Source organism: Thunnus thynnus, chromosome 8 (assembly GCF_963924715.1).
Source record: "Thunnus thynnus chromosome 8, fThuThy2.1, whole genome shotgun sequence".
Taxonomy (NCBI): Eukaryota; Metazoa; Chordata; class Actinopteri; order Scombriformes; family Scombridae; genus Thunnus; species Thunnus thynnus.
The window spans coordinates 5,670,880-5,694,763 of NC_089524.1; the positions used below are offsets into that span (position 1 = coordinate 5,670,880).

General features: G+C 41.0%; 1 protein-coding gene across 1 annotated transcript in view; it reads left to right on the forward strand.

Annotated features, from left to right (window-relative positions):
- gmds (GDP-mannose 4,6-dehydratase) overlaps positions 1 to 23,884 on the forward strand; it is a 198,313-nt gene that overhangs the window by 173,569 nt on the left and 860 nt on the right. Inside the window, exon 10 of the mRNA XM_067596208.1 lies at positions 23,007 to 23,075. Within this exon, the coding sequence (XP_067452309.1) occupies positions 23,007 to 23,075 (69 nt within the window). The remainder of the gene's footprint in view (positions 1 to 23,006; positions 23,076 to 23,884) is intronic.

Sequence of the window (23,884 nt, forward strand, 5' to 3'; positions counted from 1 at the left end):
GGGGAAAAGGGGGGGGGGTGGGTTTATTGTGTCACCATGGTAACGACAGCTCTCCTTTTACTCTTTGGCAGTATGTTCGTCATCTCTGTGCTCACATTTCCATAGGCCTTCTTATCTGATGATGGCCAATCAGGTCTCTAACTTCCTCTCTGGTCGTGTACAACAACTATCGCTCACTCCTCATGAAGCCATTCTCTCTCTCTCTCTCTCTCTCTCTCTCTCTCTCTCTCTCTCTCTCTCTCCCTCCCTCCCTATTCCTCAATTTTATTCATTCAGTAAAGCTTTATTGCACAATGTTTTAATCAAAAACACATACAAAGACAGTAAAGTAAATAATACATACAATAAAGTACATACAGCAGCAAGTGGGCATATTAGCAACGACTTAACACTTAACGAAACGTCTAAACATGGCGAGAGTTTATGTGTGTTGATGTATGTGAGAAAATGATCACCTGTCAGCTTGGGTGACATTAAGCTCTCGCTCCCGTGTTAGATTGAAAGGGAAACCGTAATTAAAAGGAATTATGTACTTGAGGAACCACAACATGATCAAAAGCAGATTTGTGTTTAAAGAGAACACACACTCATACACAGTTCACCCACATGCGCACGTTAGGTTTGGGTGCGGTTTTTCTTTACTATAGAAGCTATGATTTAAGTCACCGCTCCGCTGTCAGCTGTCTGTATATCATACTAAGTGGCTTGTTTGACTCATATTCGTTTTTTCTCTCGTGATCAGCCACATGTATGGAGTCGCAAAGTGGAAGAGAGCTGCTGGTTTGTAGGACTTTTTTTTTTTTTTCCCCCACTTTAAATTTCCATACCAACATTTATTTTTAATGATAGCCTTCATGTCCCTCAACATAGAAACGCAAGAGGCTCTTGAATACTATAGGTTCACGTTATGGTCTTCGGTTTTAATTATTTCTGCTTTGCGCTGCTGTCTTTGTTGTTTTGTTTTTTTTCTAAGTGACTCAAAATACTTCAATACCCATGAGCCTCAGCTGCCATTGCAATGGAGAGGAAGCCAATCAGAACCCTGAATCAGAGGTTTAGAGAGTCATAGTTGATGATTTTAACCAAAACTGACCCAGAATCCGAAACTGCTGAAGGTTTTATCTGGTTTCTACAAAGCAGAACAGTTAGTTTCTCTTCTCTTTTATATACAAAGGCTTGTATCTTTTGACTTTTTCTTAAAAAAACAGATATTTTTTAATGCAGTTGTTCATCTTTTGTATTGATGACTCAAAGGGGAGCGTTATAAATCCATCAAAAATGGGCCAATTGTCTTTGCAGAAAATAAACTTCTACGTCCGCATCCCTGGACACCAAAAATAACTCCCTCTTCTCACAATTGTATTATGAAGTGGTTGCTTTTCTTTGCAGGAGGTCATCACAGGCTCTGCGTTACCTCCCAGTAACCTGAACCTCTGCAGCAGTTAAAATACAGGCTTCAACTGGGGTGTAACACGGACACACCAAACAATGACACAAAGAGGCCAGCAGTGTTTTAAACATGTTTTTAACCATGTCCGCGTCTTTGTGCGAGTGGTCCCTGAGATCAGCGAACTGTCTGTCAAGGGGACACTAAAACGGGTGCGTGTGGGAGAGAAGACGTAGGGTTTCCGACGGATACCGCTCCCTCGCCACGCGTGAACTGATGTGAATTTAGGTGACAGGAGGCTTTAACCCCTGGGAAAGGATCTGTAACGGGGGGAAAAAGGGACGGAGAGGGCTGAAAAATGGGATTGACCTTTAACCCTAAGAGTCTGTAATGTGATCCTGGTATCTCTATTGTAGAGGGAGGGAGGTGCGGAGGAGGTCACCAGGGGAAAGGGAAGGTAGCAGCCACGCCGCACTGCTGATTAGAACTTCCTGTGGTTCAATGCTGCAGTTTGAAAACACACAAATGTACGCACACACACACACACACACACACACACACACAGAGGTACATTTCAGACAAACAGTGCATTGAAACAAGCGAAAAATTCCAAAAAATGGTACTGTAGTCACACATCCTATGCCAGGCAGAGGCCGCACTTCAAAAAATCCCGTTCTACAAACAAGCAGAATATTATGCAACCTGGAGAAATATTCTAATATTGAATAAAAAGCCAAGATTTCCTGAAATAAGCATAAAAATTAGGCCACTATGAACACTATCTCACTTTAAAACTGGTATAGAAGACTTAATATAAGCAATAAAACTTAGAATTTGTCTTTTAATTTGGCTTAAATTAGGAGTCAACAAGGCATGGAATTATTCTGCTGCTTTACACGTGACAACAAGTAGCTTCACCGGGAGGTTGTTAATTCACAAAGAGGTTTGTACCTCGTCCATGCATGTAGATGTCACCGGGCTACTGCAGCTGGCACAGAAGGGAAATAAACGTGTTTCGCCTCAGGTGTGCTTGGAAGTAAACTTGGAAAAAAAAAAAATTACATTAAAGCTCTGCCCTCTTAAAATATGTCTTAACTTGATTTTTTTTTTTTAATTTCTAGAAACGAGTTTTAATACTAGTGCAGCAATGTGCAAATTTAACTAAATGCAAAATAAAAAAAAAGATACTTGCAGCATTGTTCTTGCCTAGTTTTAGCAAAGCAAAGTGAAGTTTACTAGTTGTTTGGGGATATGTGACAACCATGCAAACCATTCTGCTACTTTCTTGTCAACTTTAGCTTAAAAATCAGATTGATTGTCTTATCTGATTATCTTAGTTAAATAATCCAATGTAAATTGACCTTGACACAACTATTTATCTTGGATAAGAAAAAATAAGGCTTTGTTATTCTTAAATAAGGTATTATGAATTTCTTTTTTGCATTGCGGTCATACTCTATGGGGCGGTCGTATCATCAAATCTGAGTTCTGCAGATCAAATCAGCGACAGATCTCAAATCTAGAAGCTACCACGATGGAAATCACATCGACTTTGTTCTCTAACCTGCCATCACTTGCAAGCTTTCATCTACATATAAATAGTTTATTTTCTCTCTTGACCTTTGGTGTTTTAGCCCATGAAGATTTCAAGTAAATATGAAAATGAAAAGGAGGCTTATCTACCGAGAACACGGATCCTAAAGAATGGCCAAGCGTCACTGATATCAACGGTCAAAAAGCATGCAAAACAGCCCGCAGTTGTTGCGTCATTACTAACCTATGAGGATTTGAATAGTGTCAGGGGAGAGAGAGGGGGGGGGGGATGATTTATTTTTTTGGACGCACATCTCTCCTCTTTCCGTCTTCCCCAACTGTACAAAAATGTCCATAATCCTCTTGCAATCCTCTTTTCTGTCATTAATACTGTAGCTATGAGAAAATCTGAAGTTTGGTAGAGGGGAGGTTCAGTTGTTGCTGTCTCACCTGCAGTGAAACGTGTCTCGACCTAAGCAAGATCTAGAAGTGAAATGGATCGTCCCACTAGTGTCGAGGGAATGATTCTCTTGATACGAGAAAAGCTTTCGTTAAAAAAAAAAGTGATTTTCATTGGAAACAAGTGAAATTTTAGGACAAAATCTCACACTAATGGCATTGTTTTTAAGCTTATTTTAAAAAAAAAAGCTCAATATGAGACAAAACAGTTCAATAAGTACAGCCAGACTTTGTAATATTGTGTGTGAAGGTGTCTTCTTGATGCATATACATGCTAATATAACTTGTTTTGTTACTCCTCAGGTAGGAAACAACTCAATAAGCTTTTACTAGTCTGAGTAGAGAGGTTGGGCTCTCAAGGGCAGAAACCTGGCTCTGCACTGATTTATTATTTAATTGAGGTGACTCGTTAAAGTTAGCTGTAATTGATGCCATAAAAAAAAAAAGCCTGGCAGTCAGCCAAATCTGGGGTTGTGTAACACCACAGGTCTAGCATGCAAACCGCCACCTGAGACTATTCGACAACATCGAACGAAACTGTTTCCCAGATGACTCCTTTGTGTCAGAAGCTCGGTCTGACGGAGTTTTTTGGGAGACTTTTTTGACTCGAGCGTTTTGTGCAGGAGTTTTAGTCAGCTTGTAGGAGAAAGAGAAAGAGAGATTGTGGATTGTGTGTGTGTGTGTGTGTGAGTGTGTGTCTGGCAGTCTGGTATTTCCTGAAGGAGTTTCCTCCTACCGTCAGAGCGGAACCACCCTGGGCCCCTCGGCAGTCCAACCCACAGACTGACCCGGTACTGCTCCCTGAGAGAAACAGAGAGACATGGCAGAGTAGTGTGGAGCCATACTGAACGTGAAGGTGTATAAATATAAAGGAGCATTGATAAAGATGGTGACAAACAGCAGAGTAGGTTGTTATTAAGGCAGGAACGCGTGGTGTATCCCAGCCAAGGCAGTGTCTCCATGTCTGCTCCAGGCTGTAGGCAGCTTTCCAACGCTCTTGACAGTCTGATTGTTGCTGATATTTTCATACTTTGCAGTTATTTGTATCGTGATGTCAGAGGCATGATGGATAGGTGTATCTCCAGCACCTTACAGTAATGTGTTGGCTGCGGTCTACCCCAGAGATAGCAAAGGAGCACCAAGGATTGTGAGCCAGGATTCCTGCGCTATCAGCTAGCTTTACTCTGCGCAGGGCCTGACGAGAGAAACCTGCCAGATGAGGAGGAAAGAGAAGAAGGAGGGTGGGGGGGGGGGGGGGGGAAAGAGAGGGAGAGAGCCTTGTTGACAAGGTGAGAGAGAGAAGGGTGAGTTATGTCAGCTTGTGTCTTTGCCCCCTAGTCCCAGCTGGGCTTGATTACCCAGAGGGAAACATGGCCGCCGGACTGTCAGAGGGGAGAGGAGGGGAGGATCTGGTCACGTACTCAGACCTCGGCCCCTCACAGTTAACTGGGACCCCTGAACTCTTATATATATATATTTTTATAAATGATGTAGTTTTGAACATTGGGCTGTAAGGTGAGAATTATGAGATCTTCCAAATTTAGTTCTTAAAGGTTATCACAGCATTTTTGAGCATCAGTGTCACCGCCGCGTGTCCCCCAGTATGTGGACGTTTCCCATAAAACCTGTCGCTGTTTCTGCCACAATGAAGCTATTGTCCCCTTGTCCCACCAGGTATAACTCCTATACGGGTGGATGATATGGATAAAATCTTCTATCGCAATATTCTATCATATTATTACAGTATATTCAATTGCAAATTTGATATCCATGTATATTATATTTTCAAGAAGTACACTGAAAAACTGTTCATGCATAATCAAGTGAATGAAATACACCTGAAATTCAAGATATTTCCTCACAAAACTCCTATAAGTCCAATATTTCCAGGAAGCAGTCCTTCTTATTTACCGTATGTGTTACAACCTGAGTGAAAACAGTACAGCTGAATCTCAGATGGCTGACAAACATCTAATATATTATCATTTCGCCTAACTTTACACCGCATACTTTCTCTCTTTTTTAAAGAGGAGCTGACACCAGCAAACCTGCCAGTATCACATTTTTTGGGCTGTAAAAGTGATCTCCTTTTGAAAAACAATTCAGCAATCCAATGTGGTTGCATACTGTATATTATGTGTTTTTTTTTTTTTTATTTCCAAATAAATTTCCATCTGATTATTCCTTGAGCAGTAAATAAAGTGTCTTGTTTATATGCTTCACAGTAGGCAATCAGAAACCAGAGCTTTAATGAAGAGGAAGGATACAACACTTGAGAAAAATACAAATCCTGCATCCAATGTGTCAGACGATTATTAATTCACTCCTTTTGCCTTTTAAGCGTTAAGTGTTCTCCCAGAATGAATCACCCAGAGCAACACGTCATCTCATACCATGACATAATAAGTCGCCTCGCTATAAAAAAAACCACCATGACCGTTACAAAAATCACACGTTTTAGGCAAATAAAACTAACTCGACTAAGTTTAGGAAAAAAAAAATCACAGTCATGGTTAAAAGAAACGCCCAGAAATCCACCTCAACTTCTACCCTGATAGGTTGCGAGGTGGTACGAACAACGTCATGCCACTTCTACTTTTGCTACTGAGACAGGGCAGTCATTACCACAAGAGGTTGCCTGTCAGGGAAATATAAATATAAGTCGTTTCAAGCGTATGAACAAATGACGAATGCTATAGTTTGTCTTCTGAGGATGTATAAACTTCATGAAGACAAGTATTTACAGAAAATGTGTTTTTCCAATAGAGTTTTTTTTTTTTTTAGATGATGATGATTGAGGTCAGTATGTCATCACTCCTCTTGAGCTGATGCGGCAACAATTATGATAAATAATTCAGAGACATTGTCTGAGTTTTGTATTTTCGTGAGGCAGGATTCTACCGCCAGAAACCGACTGATTAATGTCGTCCTCTTCAGATGATGTCACCCTCTGCACAAACACCCCTCCGGTGTCTCTCTCTCTCTCTCTCTCTCTCTCTCTCTCTCTCTCTCTCTCTCTCTCTCTCTTGTCTTCATTGTTGAGAGAGGACAGACGGAGAAAACAGCAGCTAAGAGCTAAGAGTCAAGATTCTGAGAATGACAGGAAATGCAGGAAGGAAGGAAAGGAAAGGAGGAAAGTGAGTGAAGGATGGAGGTGTAGCACTAGCTCGGAGCGAGTCACTGAGATTTTAATGTGTCTCTCTCAGTGTGTGTGTGTGTGTGTGTGTCATAGAGCGGTATGTTTATAAATCAGCGAGTCAGGCAGTGTGTGTCTTGCAGGGCCGGTGTTTCCTGCAGTGTAATCTGAGTCTCTGGTGGAATGTGTGAACCACATCCGACTCCACTCCACTCGAGCCCCCGACTCACTCAATATCCCACTGTAAACAACCCAGCTCTGCTAGGGTTCCTGGAACGGGACAGGTAGAGTCACTATATCCCCCAAAAATAACAGACGGCAGGAAATGCTTCAAAATAAAAGCACAACGGGTCGCGTAGGCGGCGATAGTCAGTCCCGATGGGCGACGTCGAGGTTCGTATCGTTCATTCATGGTGTTTTATGCAAAGAACCTCCACCTCTTCTTCTTCTCCTTCGTAGTGTGTGTGTTAGTTATGTGAGTGTGTGAGTGTGTGTGTGTGTGTGTGTGAGGTTTAGACTGAAAGGTTAATTGTAGTGTGACCTCTCTAATGTCTTTGCCTGGCTTGTTATCTTGATTGGGTAATTAATTCTGGGGCTGCTCTCTTCAGTCGCCCCAGTATTCACACAATCATATGTGTCTCTCTCACACATGCATGCACACACACACACTTTCACACACACACTCACACACACACACACGTTCGAACCCTCCTGAACTCAGGAGCCCCCACATTCCTGTAACCCTAAGGCTGCTCCATCGCATTACTTTTCTTCTCTCTCTCTCTCTCTCTCGCTCTTGCTCAATTTATTTCTCTTTCTCACTTAATCATTCTCGGAGCTCATCATTTCGTGCTCCCTCCCACGTTCCCTCTCTCTCTCTCTCTCTCTCTCTCTCTCTTCGGCTTTACTCAACCCCAGTGGTGGATGAAGTATTCAGATCTTTTACTTAAGATTCGTAAGTAAAAAAGTAGCAGAGCCAAAATGCCTAAATCAACCTGCAGCTGAAAATAGTCCCTAAACTTTAGATTCGTGACCCAATTTCAAACATTTACATCTTCGGGTCTCAGGGGCTGAGTGTTACAGAGGGGCTGGGGGGGGGTCAGGAAGTACTGAGAGAAGAGCTAACATATGATTTTGTGACAATAAAAATATAGAACATCTTCAGCCTTTTCTTTTGAGTTACAGTACAGCAAAATGTACTTCAAATATCAAAAAGTGCAAGAACTGTTATGCAGAATGGCAGCTTTATGTTGCTACTTGCACAGCAACAAAAGCATCTTTACATCATTCACATGCAGGAGAAATTCACCAATCCCATGTTGATCAGTTGCGACCGAACTGCAAGAGAAGTGTTGCAAATATGACAAACACAACAACACCATTGACGGCTTTCCTTCACACCTGCCTCACCTCCGTGATGCTACAGTATTATCTCCACATTACCGTCAGCGATGCTTTAACATATAAGCAGCGTTTTAATGTAGCTGCCGGAGCTGGAGGTGATTTTAAAGGGAAGTTCCTGCATATTTTTTTTTTTTAGCCAGGAAGTTTTTTTTGCGTGCAGGTTTGTTTGTTTAATTGTTTGTTTTGCTTCGAGTTGGACTCATTGACCTTTTTTTTTTTTAATCATTTATTTAAACTTGTAGTTAGGAAGTTAGTTGCGGAAGCTCATGCTGCATGCCCCAATTGACATTGTTTTACTGGAGTCCTTCAGTGGAAGCGGTCATAACGGACACAATTATGAAAAAACAATACGATATAACAATACATCATGATTTATAAGCTGATCATACTGTATGTTTTGTATGAGAAGTCTGCAACATAACTGCTCATTACAACTAAAAAATACAATATTTCCCTTTGAAATGAAGTGAAATAAAAGTATAAAGTGACATGAAGTGAGGTAAAAGTACATCAAAAGTGTACTGAGGCCAGTAAATGTGTTTTATTACTCTCTCGCTCGCCCCTGCTCTTTCGCTCTCCTCTCATCTTTTGTGTCTTGTCGGACTCGGGAGCATGCTCGGTCTGCAGGACGGAGAGCGGCCACTTCCCTTCCTCTGAGCGGCAGACAGCTAGCTGTGTTTTTTTTTTTTCTCCCCGCCTTATCACTCTATCACCAGCCCAACAGACAGAGAAAGAGAGAGTTGAGTGTGAGAGAGAGCAAGTGAAGGAGTGACTTTTCGCTCTCTCTCTCTCTCTCTCTCTCTCTCTCTCTCCTGCACACACACACACTCTCAGGGTCTGGCTCTCCCTGTTTGGGCACGATGAGAACGGCAAGATTATTGGGGCTGATAAGATGAGGAATGCTGCTCGGAGAGGAAACGGCGTTCTGGAGGAGGTGTAGCCTATAGAGGACTGTTCCCTCGTCCTCTCCATATGTCATCCAACCCCCCCACCACCACCACCACCACCACCACCCCAAACTCCAACACCGACCTTTTCCTCTCCTTCTGTGTCTCTCTACGCCGGGGTGGCGAGATAGAGACAGGAGAAGGGAAGTGAGCAGGGATTGAAATCCGTTGACCCAGGACTGATGGGCATGCCTATTCAAGCCTCTCTCCCTCTTCTTCAGCTCTCCTTCCTTATCCCACCCTCTCCACTGAATAGTACGATCCTAATTTCACGAATATCACTGCAAAGAATCGGCGAACAGTTGTCACTAGAACTACTTACCGACGAAATAGTCCCTATAGGAAAACTGTTGACAGTGAAGTCTGTGGATTTTCCAGAGCAGAGGGGGCACTGTTTCTGTTACTGATAAATGTTTTTACTTTTATTGTATCGGGATGGAGGAAAAAAATCCTGTAGGCAGATACAATATCTCAAAAGTAGGAAATCAAACTTTCTGGGGGGCGGATTGACTTTTTTCAAACATTTTATCCATTTTTCAGTCTTAAAATGATGTTTTCTTAAAGGAAAGTAAAACAAAAACCTGTTTCCAACACACATAATCTCGTTTTTAATACATTTCTAGATGTTTTAAAAGCTGAATATGGCTTGTTCATGGACAGATGCTAACACTGCAGCCATTTTTTCTTTGTTTTGATTTGTATATTTGAGGTAGATGTGCTCTCTCAGATATAAGGTCGGGTGTTGATGATATTTCATCCACTCAGAATCTACTGTAGTGATTAAATCTACTTGTCTAGTTTGTGTACTTTTTTAAAAAAAACATTATTCAGCAGGTTAAATAAATGATATTTGATGATATCTATAACCTTTTTTGTCTTGTGACCCCCTTAAAACAAAGCTATGTAGACATGTGACGCCTCATCAGATTGTCCTTTCTCTCATTGTTTAATATGAGTTTTAAAAACATTTTAGAGACTGAAGGTTTTTTTTTACATCGTCCTTAAAAGGAGCGGAGACAGAAGATTTTGAAACAGAGATTTAGATCCGAGGCTTAACAAATTGACCAACCAACCGGACTCAGAAATGAAAAATACTAAATATTTAAATAACTTTGATCACACATTTGTTCCGTCAGACAACTGAAAAGCCTCGTGTGTAGACGAGCAGTGAGTCGACGGTGTGCTCAGAGCATGTACATGTGTACGAGAGAGAAAAGTCCCAGCATTCCTCTTATCCCTGACTCGGACTGTTTCACTACAGGCGGAGAAGAAAAAAGAGTGATGGCTGCGAGCATGTTCAGAGAGCAGCTGAGGTGAAAAAGGAGTGAGAGAGAGAGAGAGAAACAAAGAACAAGAGGCAAATAAATAGTGTGTTGGGAACCGCTGAGAGTTGCAGACAGAGAACTTTGTGTGGAGCCACCTCACCTAACCCTGACAACACGGAGAGTTCAGCCAGGGCCTGCATTACATCACATATATCACATCCACTCTGTGTGTGTGTATTATATCACTCACCATAACTCACCTTTCTCCATCTAAAATCTATGTCACCTTTACCAAAACTGCTGTGTGTGTATTGGTGTGTATGTGAGTGAGTGTATTATGGTGGACGATGGGTGACTGACTCTAGTCAGACTCAGTTACCGAGTTTTCTCGTGACAGACGCCAACGCTAAGAGTGATAATTCTGTTTTGTTACAATTGGCTCTTATTTTTGCAGTTTTTGGTCGTCATTCCTACAATAACAACATTGTACTCACCGACTAAGTAATTGCTGAGATCTGGGAAGATGGCGAGATTGTTTAAAAGGAGTCAGACAGCACGAAACATGACCAGTAACATAATCAGACAGGTTAAAAAAGAAAACAGCAGTTAGCCAAATGTTTTTTAGAAGAGAAAACAAAGGCAAATATTAAAATTATGACCCAAATCGGCAGCTGTAAACATCCATCACAGTTTATAGACTTGTTCTGCTTGTTTGTCCACAGTTTTCCTGTAAAATGAGGGATGATTAGCTATGTTTCAGGTGTGCTCACTTTAGTTTGCACCCTTAAATAAAGTAGTTTAGACCAGCGACGTGCAGAGGATGTTAGTAAATAAATATATGCCTGGAACGACGACTTTTGCAACACTGTAAATATTAAAATGTATTTAAAACAAACCCGTGACTGAGGCCGGTTCTAACACTGCTACACTTCACATATCCCATCATAATACTGAGGCTAGGAGGAACATCATGCATTTAAGCCACAATTCTGAAGAAGCAACACATAAACTTTAGATAAGGTGTCGTCAGACACTGGTTTATTTTTTTATTGATTTAAGATAAAGATTTTAACCGTCGACATCCCTTCATCCCTTCCCTCTTCCTTCCTCTAAAAAAATACAGAAAAGAGGCTGAAAGAAAGTGGCTGAACTTCACTTAACATTCATGTGAATGTGGCTGCATTCAATGTCCTTACACACATATTCACCTGCTGAGCAGACATAACACATGAAATACAAAGACAGGAAATGTAGTAATCTTACATGAGGCGTTACTTTAATGGCTGACAGTAACAACACAAACACAATGACAGCATCACTGCTGACTATAGTTAAGGCAGAAAGGCTAGAAATTCAGATTAATTTAGCTAACATTGAACGCACCTCATTGGCTGCTTATCACAGAAAGGAGGAAAACATTCAGTGTATTTCTTACATATAAATGCATCATATGGTTGTTATCTTGTAGCTTGTGGGGGATAAAGATACATATATACATTTTTCACAACTTTATAACTAACTTAATGAACTTGGAGAAACGTGTGGTGTGCACGGGATGTGCGATGACAATAATAGTCCCCCCGAACATTAGCTCTGCACTACTGAGTTCCATCAACTACAGTCACTTGTACCACTACCTTTATTTATATACTAACATATTGTAACTCTCTGTCAGCTAAACTCAGAAACATGATATGAGGTACTGAGTATATTGTTCTGTCATGCTGGATGTAGCAGGACTAACAGGAATTTATTTATTTATTTATTTATTTATTTATTTATTTATTTATTTATTTAAAAAAGTACCCCAGAAAAATGTCACTTTTGTTCTACGAGGCCAAACAGCAGGTGTTCAAGCCCCCTTTATCTATGCACATGCCTGGTTTAGATCATCTCACTAAACTGTTACCGGCTTGTTTTCAACTTGTCTGATCATCTGTATCGTGTTTGTAGCGATGTGTCACCGTGTTCCCAGAGCTCCACGATGGCTTTCAGTGAAGGCAATTTCATCATAATCAACGGGAATAATAATATAAATAATTTCAAGTTGTGTCAAAAAGGTGAAACTATCCAGTATTTCACAATATTTATAATATTGGGTAATATTTCTCCTGGTTTTCTGCTGCCTTCACACACAAACACAGAGAAGTTTGGACTGTAGCTCAAGCTGAAATGTGCAAATCCAGACCTGATGTATATTCAAGGAAAACAGGATTTTAAACTAGTCTACTTACTGTAAACCAGTGATTGTCAGTGAGGTCCAGGAAGCCTGATGGGGTCACATGCTACAGATTATAATGTCTCCTAATAAAATTATTTGTGTCTTTAATAAACGGCTGCTGAGGTGAAGTACAATGTACCGTTATGTCCGTTAGTCCCACATATTTATATCATCAATAAGAGTAAACATGCACACAGTTTGCATTACAATCCATAAATGGCACCTCGGTGTTGCTCTGGCCTTATTTCTAAACAAAGCCTTCTGTCCGTTTGGTGAAACTTTATTCACTTTCTTCCAAATCTGCATCTAACAATCTAACTGTAGCGGCGTTGCTATTGAGAATAAAGTTATTTTAATCCACCAGTGTGATGACGACGGCCAAAACTACAAAAAAATTAGACCCAGATTTTTTTTTTTTTTTGCCTCCATAAAAACGGAGAGAGAGAGCACAAGAAGCTGTTCAACAATCATCATCTGTACCTAAACACTGAGGCTGGGTGTCAAAGCCCAGACAGGCCCCTCAGTGCCTTACTGAGATTACACAACAATTAAGATAAGACTGGATGACATTTTCCTCCCTCTCTCTCTCTCTCTCTCTCTCTCTCTCCTTCTCTCTCTCTCTCTCTGTCTCTCTCTCTCTTTTTTTTTCTTTTTGTAGTATGATTGTAAAGAATGTTGTTTAAAGATTGTTTAAAGAAGGGAAATTATGTTTGCCTTTGATGTCTCCTGAAATATGAAACACCCAGAGGCTGATAGAAATGCTCACGCACACACACGCTCTCACGCACACACACGCTCACACACACACACACACACACACACACACGCACACAAAGTGCTACTTCACCCAAACTATATTATACAAACGCGCAAACAGACTAAACACACTTTTCACTTTTCACTGGAAATGACTTAACTGCACAGTTTTAGTTTGACCTCAGTGGAAGTGAGCAGTCACCTGAGCCCCCCACTCTCTCTCTTTTTCCCCTCCCTCCTTTCACTCTATCTCTCCTCCCTCCCTCCCTCCCTCCTTCCATCTCTCACTCTCTCAGTCTGCAGCTTTCTGCTGACTCCAGGAATTATGATCTGTTTCCCGTCCGCAGGAATAATAGAATACAGGAGGAGGAGGAGGAGGGGGGGGGCCAGCAGCAGCTCTGTGGAACAGTAGTGAGGAGTCCAGCTCCACTGTGGTTACACTGTGTGTGTGTGTGTATGCGTGTGTGTGTGTCTGCAAATGCGTTTATATCCAGATGTGCGAATGTGCGATATTTTCCTCTTCATTTCCATAAACTTCACACATTAAAAGATTATCCTCGGACATGGACACACACACAGAAACACAAATTGAACCTCAATTAATAGCCGTAAATCGCCGCCGTTATCTTGACAGTAAACGCCTCACGTATACAAACCCGCACGGCGTTGGGGCTGCGGATCTTTCTCGAAAGTGCTGCCAAAGCCCTCTGGGCACTTAACACTATCGGCAGTCAGATCCAGCCGCTCAAGTGTGTTTGGAGTGTGTGTGGAGTGTGTCCTCAGCCGCGTAAATATTTATCACGCGGCTCCCCCAGGAATTTTAATGAGCACTGATGGAGAGCAATCAACACAGCAGAGCCAGAGCAGGAGGAGGAGAGAGAGAGAGAGAGAGAGAGAGAGGGGGGTGACGGAAGAGAGAGAGAGAGGAGATGAATTGAAAATGACAGTTTGTGATGTTTTGACTTTTAATTATCACAAGTGACTTTTACTGTTTTTCCTGCAGAGATTCACACTTTCCTGCTTTTCCACTAATTGTTTCCTGTTGTTTGTTTTTTTTTCTGCGTTTGTCCTTTTCGCAAAATCAAGATATTTACTCCTCTTAAGATTCAAGGCTGCCGTGTGTGTGTGTGTGTGTGTGTGTGTGTGTGTGGTGTGTAAAGTAGTGCGTAGTGTACATACTCATCAGGGTGACAGGGCCACCCTTTAGAGGTCACTTAACACATTGTGCGCAGGCCAAGCTGCATGGGGAGTCAGGGAAGGAAACCTGAGCTATAACTCACATAGCTCCAACTCTCGCTCTCCTTCCCTCTCTCTCTCTCTCTCTCTCTCTCTCTCTCTCTCTGTCATACACACACAGACACAAACAGAAAGACACATACACACCGGGCTTGACCTTTGACCTCTGGCTGGGAGCGGCTAATAACTGTCTTGGATATCTAGAGACCCAGAGACTCACAATTTCTATAAATTTATTTCAAAATCACTGACGCAAGAAACACAAACCTCTTCATCTCCACTGAACCACCAGCACAAACTCACCAAACTTTATTTTAAATTCTGGTGCAGATTCCAAACTTTTAAAACATACTAATTATGTCAGGCTAAATTTGAGGGCAATAATAATAATAATAATAAGGCACAAAACATTCCGAATATTTCTGTCATGAAACGGCGCGACCGCAAAAAACAAGGAGTTTTGAGTTTCAGTGTTTAACATCTGTGTAGAATCAATGAAGAGCTGCAACAAGCTGATACAGTAGAAATGATTTTTTCAAACATTAATGCTATTTTAAAGGGAAACCGGTATTTTGTTCAACCTGGACCCTGTTTTCCCATCATTTTCGGGTCTAAGTGACCAATGGGGACGAACATTTTTGAAAACGGTCCAGTATTGAGCGAGAGCAGTCTGCAGCAGACTGCAGCCACAAAACAGACTGCAGTTTAATCCTTAGGGGCGATTCAGCCATGACAGAGTTGGAGAGAGGAGCGCCGATAAGATTTCGTTGTGTTTGGGGAGCACAGAAAAGCGTAGGTTAGTTTTTATCTAAAGGATTTTCAAAGTCACGGCTGAATATTTAGCTGATTTCAGAACGAGAATTCTCCTTGAGCGAGATGTTCGAATGAAAGGAGAAGGTTTATTTCTCTGTATGATCCTTTTCATAATGCTATCAGACACTTATAATAACAATCTGAGCCTTTCAGTGGCAAAAACAAGCACTTTTAGAACATTGAAGGGTCACTATTGCCCCAAAGGATTACATTGCAGCCTGTGTCACGGCTGCTGGCTGAAGCTCTCTCGCTCATTACCAAACCAATTTCAAAAATTGTTGTCCCCATCAGTCACTTAGACACAAAAAGACTGAAAAAGTTTCCCTTTAAGGTTGAGAAACACAGTTGCTAACGTTGTGTTTATCCGCTCTGATTGTACAAATACATTCAGTAATATTCAAATTTTCTTTTTTGGCCGGAGCGTTGTTAAGTAGAATATTGCCAAAGCACGTCGTACAAGGCTCGCAGTGTGCTGTAATGTTATGCATATTACCACATAAGTCTCTTATTTCATCCCTCCCCTCTTCCCTCCGGCTCAAACTGGGGGCCTTTTGTGCTTTTAAAGGAAGTGATAAGTTGAGGCGATGCTGGCGGAGGTGTGTTAGAAATTGACCAGTGACAGATTTGTGACTCTGGGTCTGAACAGCCAGAAATGATGGAGCTCTCTCTCTCTCTCTCTCTCCCTCTCTTTCTCTGTGCTTGGTCCCCACCTGCACACACACACACATACCTGCCTCACACACCTGGGCTCATAGTGAACACAGCAGCCTCCATGTTCCTGCAGACAGACAGCAGCAGCAGCAGCATCAGGGCTCGAGGGTAAACTGCTTTTCCCTCTTCGTCCCTGTTGCTGTCATAAAAAAAAAAGTCATCCAGAGTATAAAAAGAAGCTGCAGATCAGGGTTGAGTTCTTCCATTAAAACCCCCAGCATGGTCAAAGGTCAGAACATCTGGGGTCTGGTCGGAACATCTGGGTCTGCCGGGGACACTGAGACCGTGGGCTCCAGACTCTCACAGCGTTCTCGGGCCGCTTTATCTGATTTTCTTTGAAGTCTCTGTATTCACAGCCTCATGTCCACTACTGTACCAATACCAGAGACGCTACTGGACTCCCAAAACCACATCATAGTCTCCCAGCATGCAACCCTCAGAGTAAGAGAGAGACAGAGAGAGAGAGAGGAGTGTTGTTTTCTCGAGAACGTTTGATCTGTCTCCCGTAAGTGGGTGGGTTTCCAGTAGGAAGAAAAATAAATGCAATTTAGGGACATTTAACATATTTTTTTGTCTACTGATCCCTCCAGTGTTTTTTACTGTAGGTGTTTGTTTGCAGCTGCGTGTTGTGTTGTGTGCGTGCCCTCGTGTGTTTAGGGGTCAACCTCAGTGTGCCGTGTGATTTATTGAAAGGCCTCGCAGTGATACCAGAATTCCTTTGCGTTAAATGCCTTCTCTGAGTGCCTTTTACTGCCTGTGTGCTTTATGGAGCATGATCACACTCTATTTGTCTCTCACTTTTACATTTTTAAGGATTATTTTTATGGCTTCTTGTCTTTATTAGAGTGGAGAGTGTCAGGGAAAAAAAAAAAAAAAAGAAGGAGACAGGAACTGTGAGATTTGGAATGATAGGCCGCATAGTTGGCGAGAACATCTTAAAGTTGATATGTTGTGAGTTTTAGCACTCTTCACCTCGCTGTGTGAGATTGTATAGTCAAGAATATGTCAATTACAGCCTCACAGAGAACAGCCTCTGTTCCACTAGCTTTTTTTTTTTTGAACAAACAAATGAATCTTTGTTTTGTCTTTGTTTGAAATGATAAAGTTTTCCATTTCTACAGAAAACAAGCCAGAAAACTCCAGGAACAAGTAGCTTTTAACATTGACCACTTCAGTTCTGTTTGATTGATTTCACAAGGATAATCCGCTTAGTATCATTACTGGTGAAACAAAGTATACTAAACTGAACCGGTCAATCTGAGAAGCTACATCATGTTCCTAAGACCAAAGAAAGAAGCTTATGAGAAAACACTTAACTCAGAGCCAAGCCAATGGCCCCAGTAAAGTTTGGATGGCTTGAATTTGGCACGAAAGTCTCTCTAGTTGAATCATCAGTACAAACAATCAGCAACAGATTTTAAAAATTCTGGTTCATTTGGAAGTCAGAAAGACTGTATCCATAACAACTTATCAGGAGAGGTCAACTGCAAGTCCTTGAGAGCATTTCTTTAAGTCTGAGAAACTGTCATCAAGTCATTTGATACCCTTTAGCACATACTGGAGCGTCATACGGGACAAACAGAAGAAGAAGTAGTCAAGGGATACGCTGATCCCAACACATAAAACAGACGTCTAACATTGATCTTTATACTTTTTATTGGTGGTAAACTCTCAATGAACACTGAGGAAAAATTGGTGTGATGTCGCTTTATTTGTGTCACTCAGCCTTCTATAAAAGTTTTAGAGACATAAAAAATCAAACTCTGGTTCTGATTTTTTTTTTTCCTGCTTCGGGTGACGTATTAAATCCATTCGCTTTTGCATTTTATTCCACATGACAAAGTTCTCCCTCATAAAGTTTCTACTCACGATACACAACAGCCCTCAGAGGCCTTGATGCTCAATCACAGGGGCTGTAACACACGGTCTCAGAGGGTGAATGGGTGTAGTGTAGGGTCTAATGCTCAGAGAACGAAGGGACACATTTTGTCACGGCTAATTTTCAGCTTTCTTCAAGCAGTTGTTATTATCACTGCTGCATATTTTCAGACATGGGCAGAGCACTGCTTTAAACAGGATGTACCAAAATGTTGGGTTCGGTTCCAAATCGGATCCATATGAAGATTATATTGTGCCCCCATCTGTTAGTAGTTCATGTTGAATTATTCGCTACATGCTCTGTTTAGGGTGAGTTCGCTTGGCCGCAGAACGCTCTTGTTAGCAGTTTGGAAAGCAGTTTTTATTCCACTGAGCGGCACTTTTCCAGACGGATCTGCGAGGGTGAGATTGTCTGTCACCTGCAGAAATCCAGGTTGAGAAAGACCAGGCGCTGGATTAACTTCCTGGATGCTGAACGGTGTGGTTGTGTGTTAAGACGGCAGACTTAGCAGACAAGAGTCTTGATTTCAACAGATGTTCTCCTGCCAAGCTCAGATTGAGATTTCAGAGAGACCCGAGGCGTGACGATGATGATGATGACCAAGATGATGATGATAATACAAGGTACAACTCTTCCTACTTCCTGTCAGCGTTGGGTATCATTTGAAATTTCAATATTGGTACCAGAGTTTCAATACAGATAATATAAAGAGGCTTTGTCTTTAACACAAGCAGCCTTACAAGAACTTAAAAAATAATAATAAAACAATCAATTATAGTTTGAACTAAGCTGCAGTTTAGATCAAAAGATATCTGAAGAATAAGTAAACATGACTAAGAATCTGTCTGAAGTTACTTAAGAGGTACTGAGGCTCAGTTTGTGTCCAGGTCTCAATGATTCATAGCTTTTCAGCAGAAAGATTTATTAGCCAGAGACTTACCAGTGATGGAGTCACAAAAACATGGAATGTTTATCTTTCGTGTGGTGAAACTTTGTTACATTAATAATCAGAAATAATTTCCTGTGTCTGCTTTTGCTACAAGTTTTATTGAAGTGGGGATTTTTTAGTATTGTGTTGTTAAAGCCTTAGGCCTTTAGTCAAATGAAACTGACTAGATGTGACGTCATCGGTCAGACATAGATAATGAATAAATGATAAGATAATAACAATTGACCACCGTGATTGTAGACCGTAAACTGTATTTACTGTATCAAGGAGTTAGTGTTTGTACTGTATCAAGACAACAATGTACAAATTCTCTGGTAAAGTTTGCGTAATAGTGAACTTTTAGTTTTTAGGCAACAAAATCTGAAAACTGATTTCACCCCAAAAACAGGAAACACATTCTTGAATTTATTAGTCAGACTGGTTTCAGTTGAAATGAATGAAAGACAGACGGCACCTTGACTGAAGTTTCTCATTGTAGCTACTTACAAGTCATATATTAAAGGGTAGGTTCACAAGCTTTCAAGTCTGCATAAAAGTAATGGTCACAACATTGAAACTAGGGCTTCAGCTAACAAGTGTTTTCATTATCAATTAATCTGTTCATTATTTTCTCAATTAATCAAGTAATCATTGTCCAAAAGTAATGAAAAAGCCTTTTCTGATGTCTTAGAGCCCAAGCTGATGTCTTCAAATGTCTTATTTTGTTGGATCAATAATCCAAAACCCAAAGATATTCAGTTTTCTATCATGTATGTCACATAAAAGCTTCAAATCCTCACATGTGATGAGCTGCAACCAGCAGACTTTTTTTTTTTTTTTTTAAAAAAGACTAAAATGATTACTCGATTATCAAAACAGTTGCCGATCGACTAATCGACTTATCGTTTCAACTCTTATTGAAACAGGTTCTGCTTGCTGTAATCATTCCTCTTGTTCATACTGGCCATTAAAAGATTCTTTCCTAATGCGCTCCAATATAAGTGATCCACAAAATCCACAGTCTTCCTTCTGTGCAAAAATGTATTCAAATGTTTATATAAAGCTAATACGAGGCTTCAGTAAGCCAACTTAATCAAATACAGTGGGTATCTTCCAAAGGTAAAGCCTTTTTTAGTACAGATTTAGCTCTTTCTGTTACTATCCTTCTACTACAGCTCAACAAGGGAACACAAAGAGAGAGTTTTGTACTAAAAAACTGTAACTTTGGAAGAAATATCCATTTGATTTGACTAATGTGGACGTCTGAAGCCTCACTTTATCTTCAGATAAGCTACATTTTTGCACAAAACGAGGACTGTGGATGTTTTCCTCCATCACTTCCATTAGAACAGTGGTTCTCAAAGTGGGGTCCAGGGACCTCCAGGGGTCCTTTAGGGACTTCTAGGGGGTCCCCAGAAAAATGGGAGTATTTTAATTTCACTATTATGTCATTGATGAGAAGTTACCCCAATGAGAGACTGTATAAGAATCACTATCCTGATCACAGGTTTCATACTCTTCACTGTTGTCTGCCCACCTACAGTGATTAGAATATGATCTTTTAATGGCCAGTATGAACTGGAGGAGCAAAAACTGTTTCAGTGTTCATATGGTCACCTGACTATTGTTTTGAGACAAGCTTGAAAAACCTTTAAGCTCATTTCTTTGGGTTGGAAAAGCAAGAAGTGTCAGATAATCCAGGGTACTGAGCTTGGTGAACAACCACTAGTTCAAAGTTGGTTTTTGAAAAAACCCTTTTAGCATTTAGCAACCAATCAATAAGATACATTATGTGACTTTAACAACATCACAGAAATCTTAAACTAGCATTAGTTGCTACTGAAGAGTCTCAACGTAGAACCAGGCTGTGAGTTCGTGACGAGACTGGTTGATGTTTCTTTTATGCCAGCTCCGAAATGTTCTCCATTACCAACCCTAATCAATATAATTATGAAGCAAGTGGATTATTTAATGTAATTGTGGAGTAAGTCACCCTATAATAATTACATTCAGCCCCATGATAAATTATGTCTCATTGCTGTAGGTAATTAGTCTGAAAATGTTTCCAGTTATGGCTTCAGAGCCAAAAATGGATGTGAGTAATGTACAGAGCCGCTCACATGAGAAAGAGCTGTTTGTCCTTCTGCTACAGACGGAGAAAATGGGCTGTAGCTTTCATCTGCTGGACTGCATGTAAACCATGTGAGGTTAAAAATAAAAAAGACTGTTCACCCGGAACTGAACCGGGTTTTCAACTCAGGGCCCAATAATATCAAACTGAACAGTGTCAGAGGAGAGAATCAGCCTGTACTTGTTCACGATGTGTGTGTTCAGTGTTTCTGCCTTTTGTGTGTAATCACAAGAGTGTGTTTAAGCGCCGTGGAGCCTCTCTGAGATGTGGGTCCCTGCTCTCTAAAAGGCTGAACTATGCCAGCGCTGCTGTGAGCGTTCCTCTGTAATAAGATCACCCAGAAAAGACATTTTCAAGAGGTTCAGCGTCAGATAAACAACACTGCTCTCTTTTTTAACAGTGTTGGCCCCCTGTGTACTTTTTTATCTATGGCTGTTTGCCCACATTTGGCCGAGACTTCTTAGTTTTAAATAATGGAAATTTTAATACAGCACAGAAGCCTGTTTGTGATGATAGAGTGCTTTGTGGCAAAAGCTCAAGTTTGGCCCTTTCCTGTTTTGTCCCCACGCACAAAAGTCAACTCCGTAAAGAAATAGTTTCCCCAGTTTGGTGTGGAATAACTTGACTGGCCTGACCTTAACCCCTGTCCAACACCTTTGGGATAAACTGGAACTTCAACTGTGAGCCAGACTTTATCACCCAACATCAGTGTTCACTGACGCTGCCGTGGCTGAATGGGAGTAAATCCCCGCAGCCGTGCGAGCTCCAAAATCTGGTGGGAAGTCTTCCCTAGAAGAGCGGAGGCTGTCGCAGCAACAAATCAAAGTTATAATCCTTAAAACCTCAGATCTAGTGGATTTGGCAGCACCTGTGGTTACTGGTGGTAATGCGGAGAACGCCGTAAAAATAATAAAACCGTTTGAAATGAAAGTTTATCAATCACTTTAACCGTTTTCTTTCCCCTTGATGTTTTTGCCTTTATGATTTTTACATAAACTGACGCAAACATGTTTCCTCTTTAAAGTGTCCGGGACTGACCGCTCGCTCCTCTAGATTATCACGTATCATTAGGTTATATATTTGCACAAACAGCACAAATTACCTGCAACGTGCACCGGCAGATTTTGTCCAGTATGTTCATCAGATCCCGTGTTGAAATCCGATGTCCTGTTCTGGTGTCCACATACTTATGGCCATGTAGTTTATATCATTTGGAGACAAAGCGAGCGAGGAAGACGAGCACATACCAAAGTCATGATCGTGTTAAAGATAAAAAAATTTCTTAAAAAATGGAATTCTTTGTCGTCCGCTCTGCGAAGGATTTCCTCGGATTAGTCGTAAATTTTGGGATTATCTTCAGGATTAAGGAACATACAGAATCAGTAAATTGAAAAAAGGAGATTGTGCAGGATCAGGTTTCAGCAGATTGTATTATTAGACCTCTCGAGGCCGACATGTGTGTTTCTGACACAAACTTCGAACAACTGATGCCTGAGAGATGAAAAAATAAAGAGATGGAAAAGAGAAGTCTGAGAAGGCGAGAACCACAGAGAGAAAGAAGGGAAACTTTAGAAAATAGACGTACGGGGGAAAGGGCTTTTTTTTTTTTTTTTTTCCAAACTGAATCTTTGGTGGTCTCAAGCAGGGTCTCACTGGGTCTTGAACCCGGTGCAAAACACAACAGGGGGGGGGGAAATGAGTAAGGGGGTTTGGGGGGGAGGAGGGTGAGTGGGGGGTCCTGAGCTGGGGGTTACACCACCAGAGTCCCACAATTCATCATGCTCTGGCACCGACGGGGGCTGTCTGGACAGATCGGTGGTGGGGAGCCGAGCGGGGGGATTGATGGCCAGCGAGACTCTGTGACCTCCCTTTTTTCCCCAAGAGAGGAGATAGTGTGTGTGTGTGTGTGTGTGTGTGTTTGTGTGTGTGTGAGAGAGAGGGAGAGAGAGAGAGGAATCATCGCCCTTCATCCCTTGGCGAAGACGTCAAGTTTATATATATATATATATATAAATATATCAGGACACCGACACCTCTCCAAGCTGCTGGATTCTCCTCCTCATGACCATTAGACATGACGAATAATTTGTTTTTCTTTCTTCCCTCTCTCTCTCTCCCCCCCGTCTCCCTTTCTCTCTCTCTCTCCCTGCTCTCTTTCTTTCCTTTCTTTCTTTCTTTTTCTTTCTTTCTTTTTTAACAGGACTACCTGCAGGGCGACAGCACCAAAGCGTATCAGAAGCTGGGTTGGAAGCCGAAGGTGACTTTTGAGGTGCGTCGGTTTTAAAAACACACCTGGTGAGACGAGGAAACGTAGTTAAAATCTAATAACAGAGACGGTTTTTCCACACTGGAAAAAAAAAATAGAAGATGATATTTGATGGAATATTATTTAGACGTAGAAAGGAGGATGTGTGAAGATAAAAACAAAACAAAGCGACTCAGCGTGGAGGAGCAGTGACATGGCTCTATGGGTGAGATATGAAGATGAATGATGTGACACTACTTACAGTCAGTGAGTGTAGCTATGAGTGTATTCATATTTTATATTAACCTCATATCAACCGATATTATTTGAGGATTTGTTGATTATGAAATTGCTTCTTATATTAAATAAGAGATTATAAACAAAACTCCATGATAATAATAAAATAATATTTTCTATTTTGCAACTCTTCACAATTTTACAACAAAAAACTCTTATTTCCTAATTACAGTTTGCTCAGAAGCTTTAATATTGAACATCAGTCAATATGATACTAGAGATTCATCACTAATACCACTAAACAGTTTGTTTTTTCAATAAATATTATCAAGTTTTATACAAAACGCTTTATATTTCATTAAAAAAAAAAGTAGGAATAAATGAGCAGGAACCTTGTGTAAATAAAATACTTGAATAAATCGATAACCATCTGCTCAAATAAAAGTAAACAAACTCCAAATACGACCAGTTGTGGCATTTCATGATGCAGGAGAAAGTATCCAGTTTGGATACTGAGTGTGAATCCTCACCATACGATGCTGCTCAAACTCAAGAAATGATCTTTTTTTTTTAAGAAATTATCATCTTGATGCTTT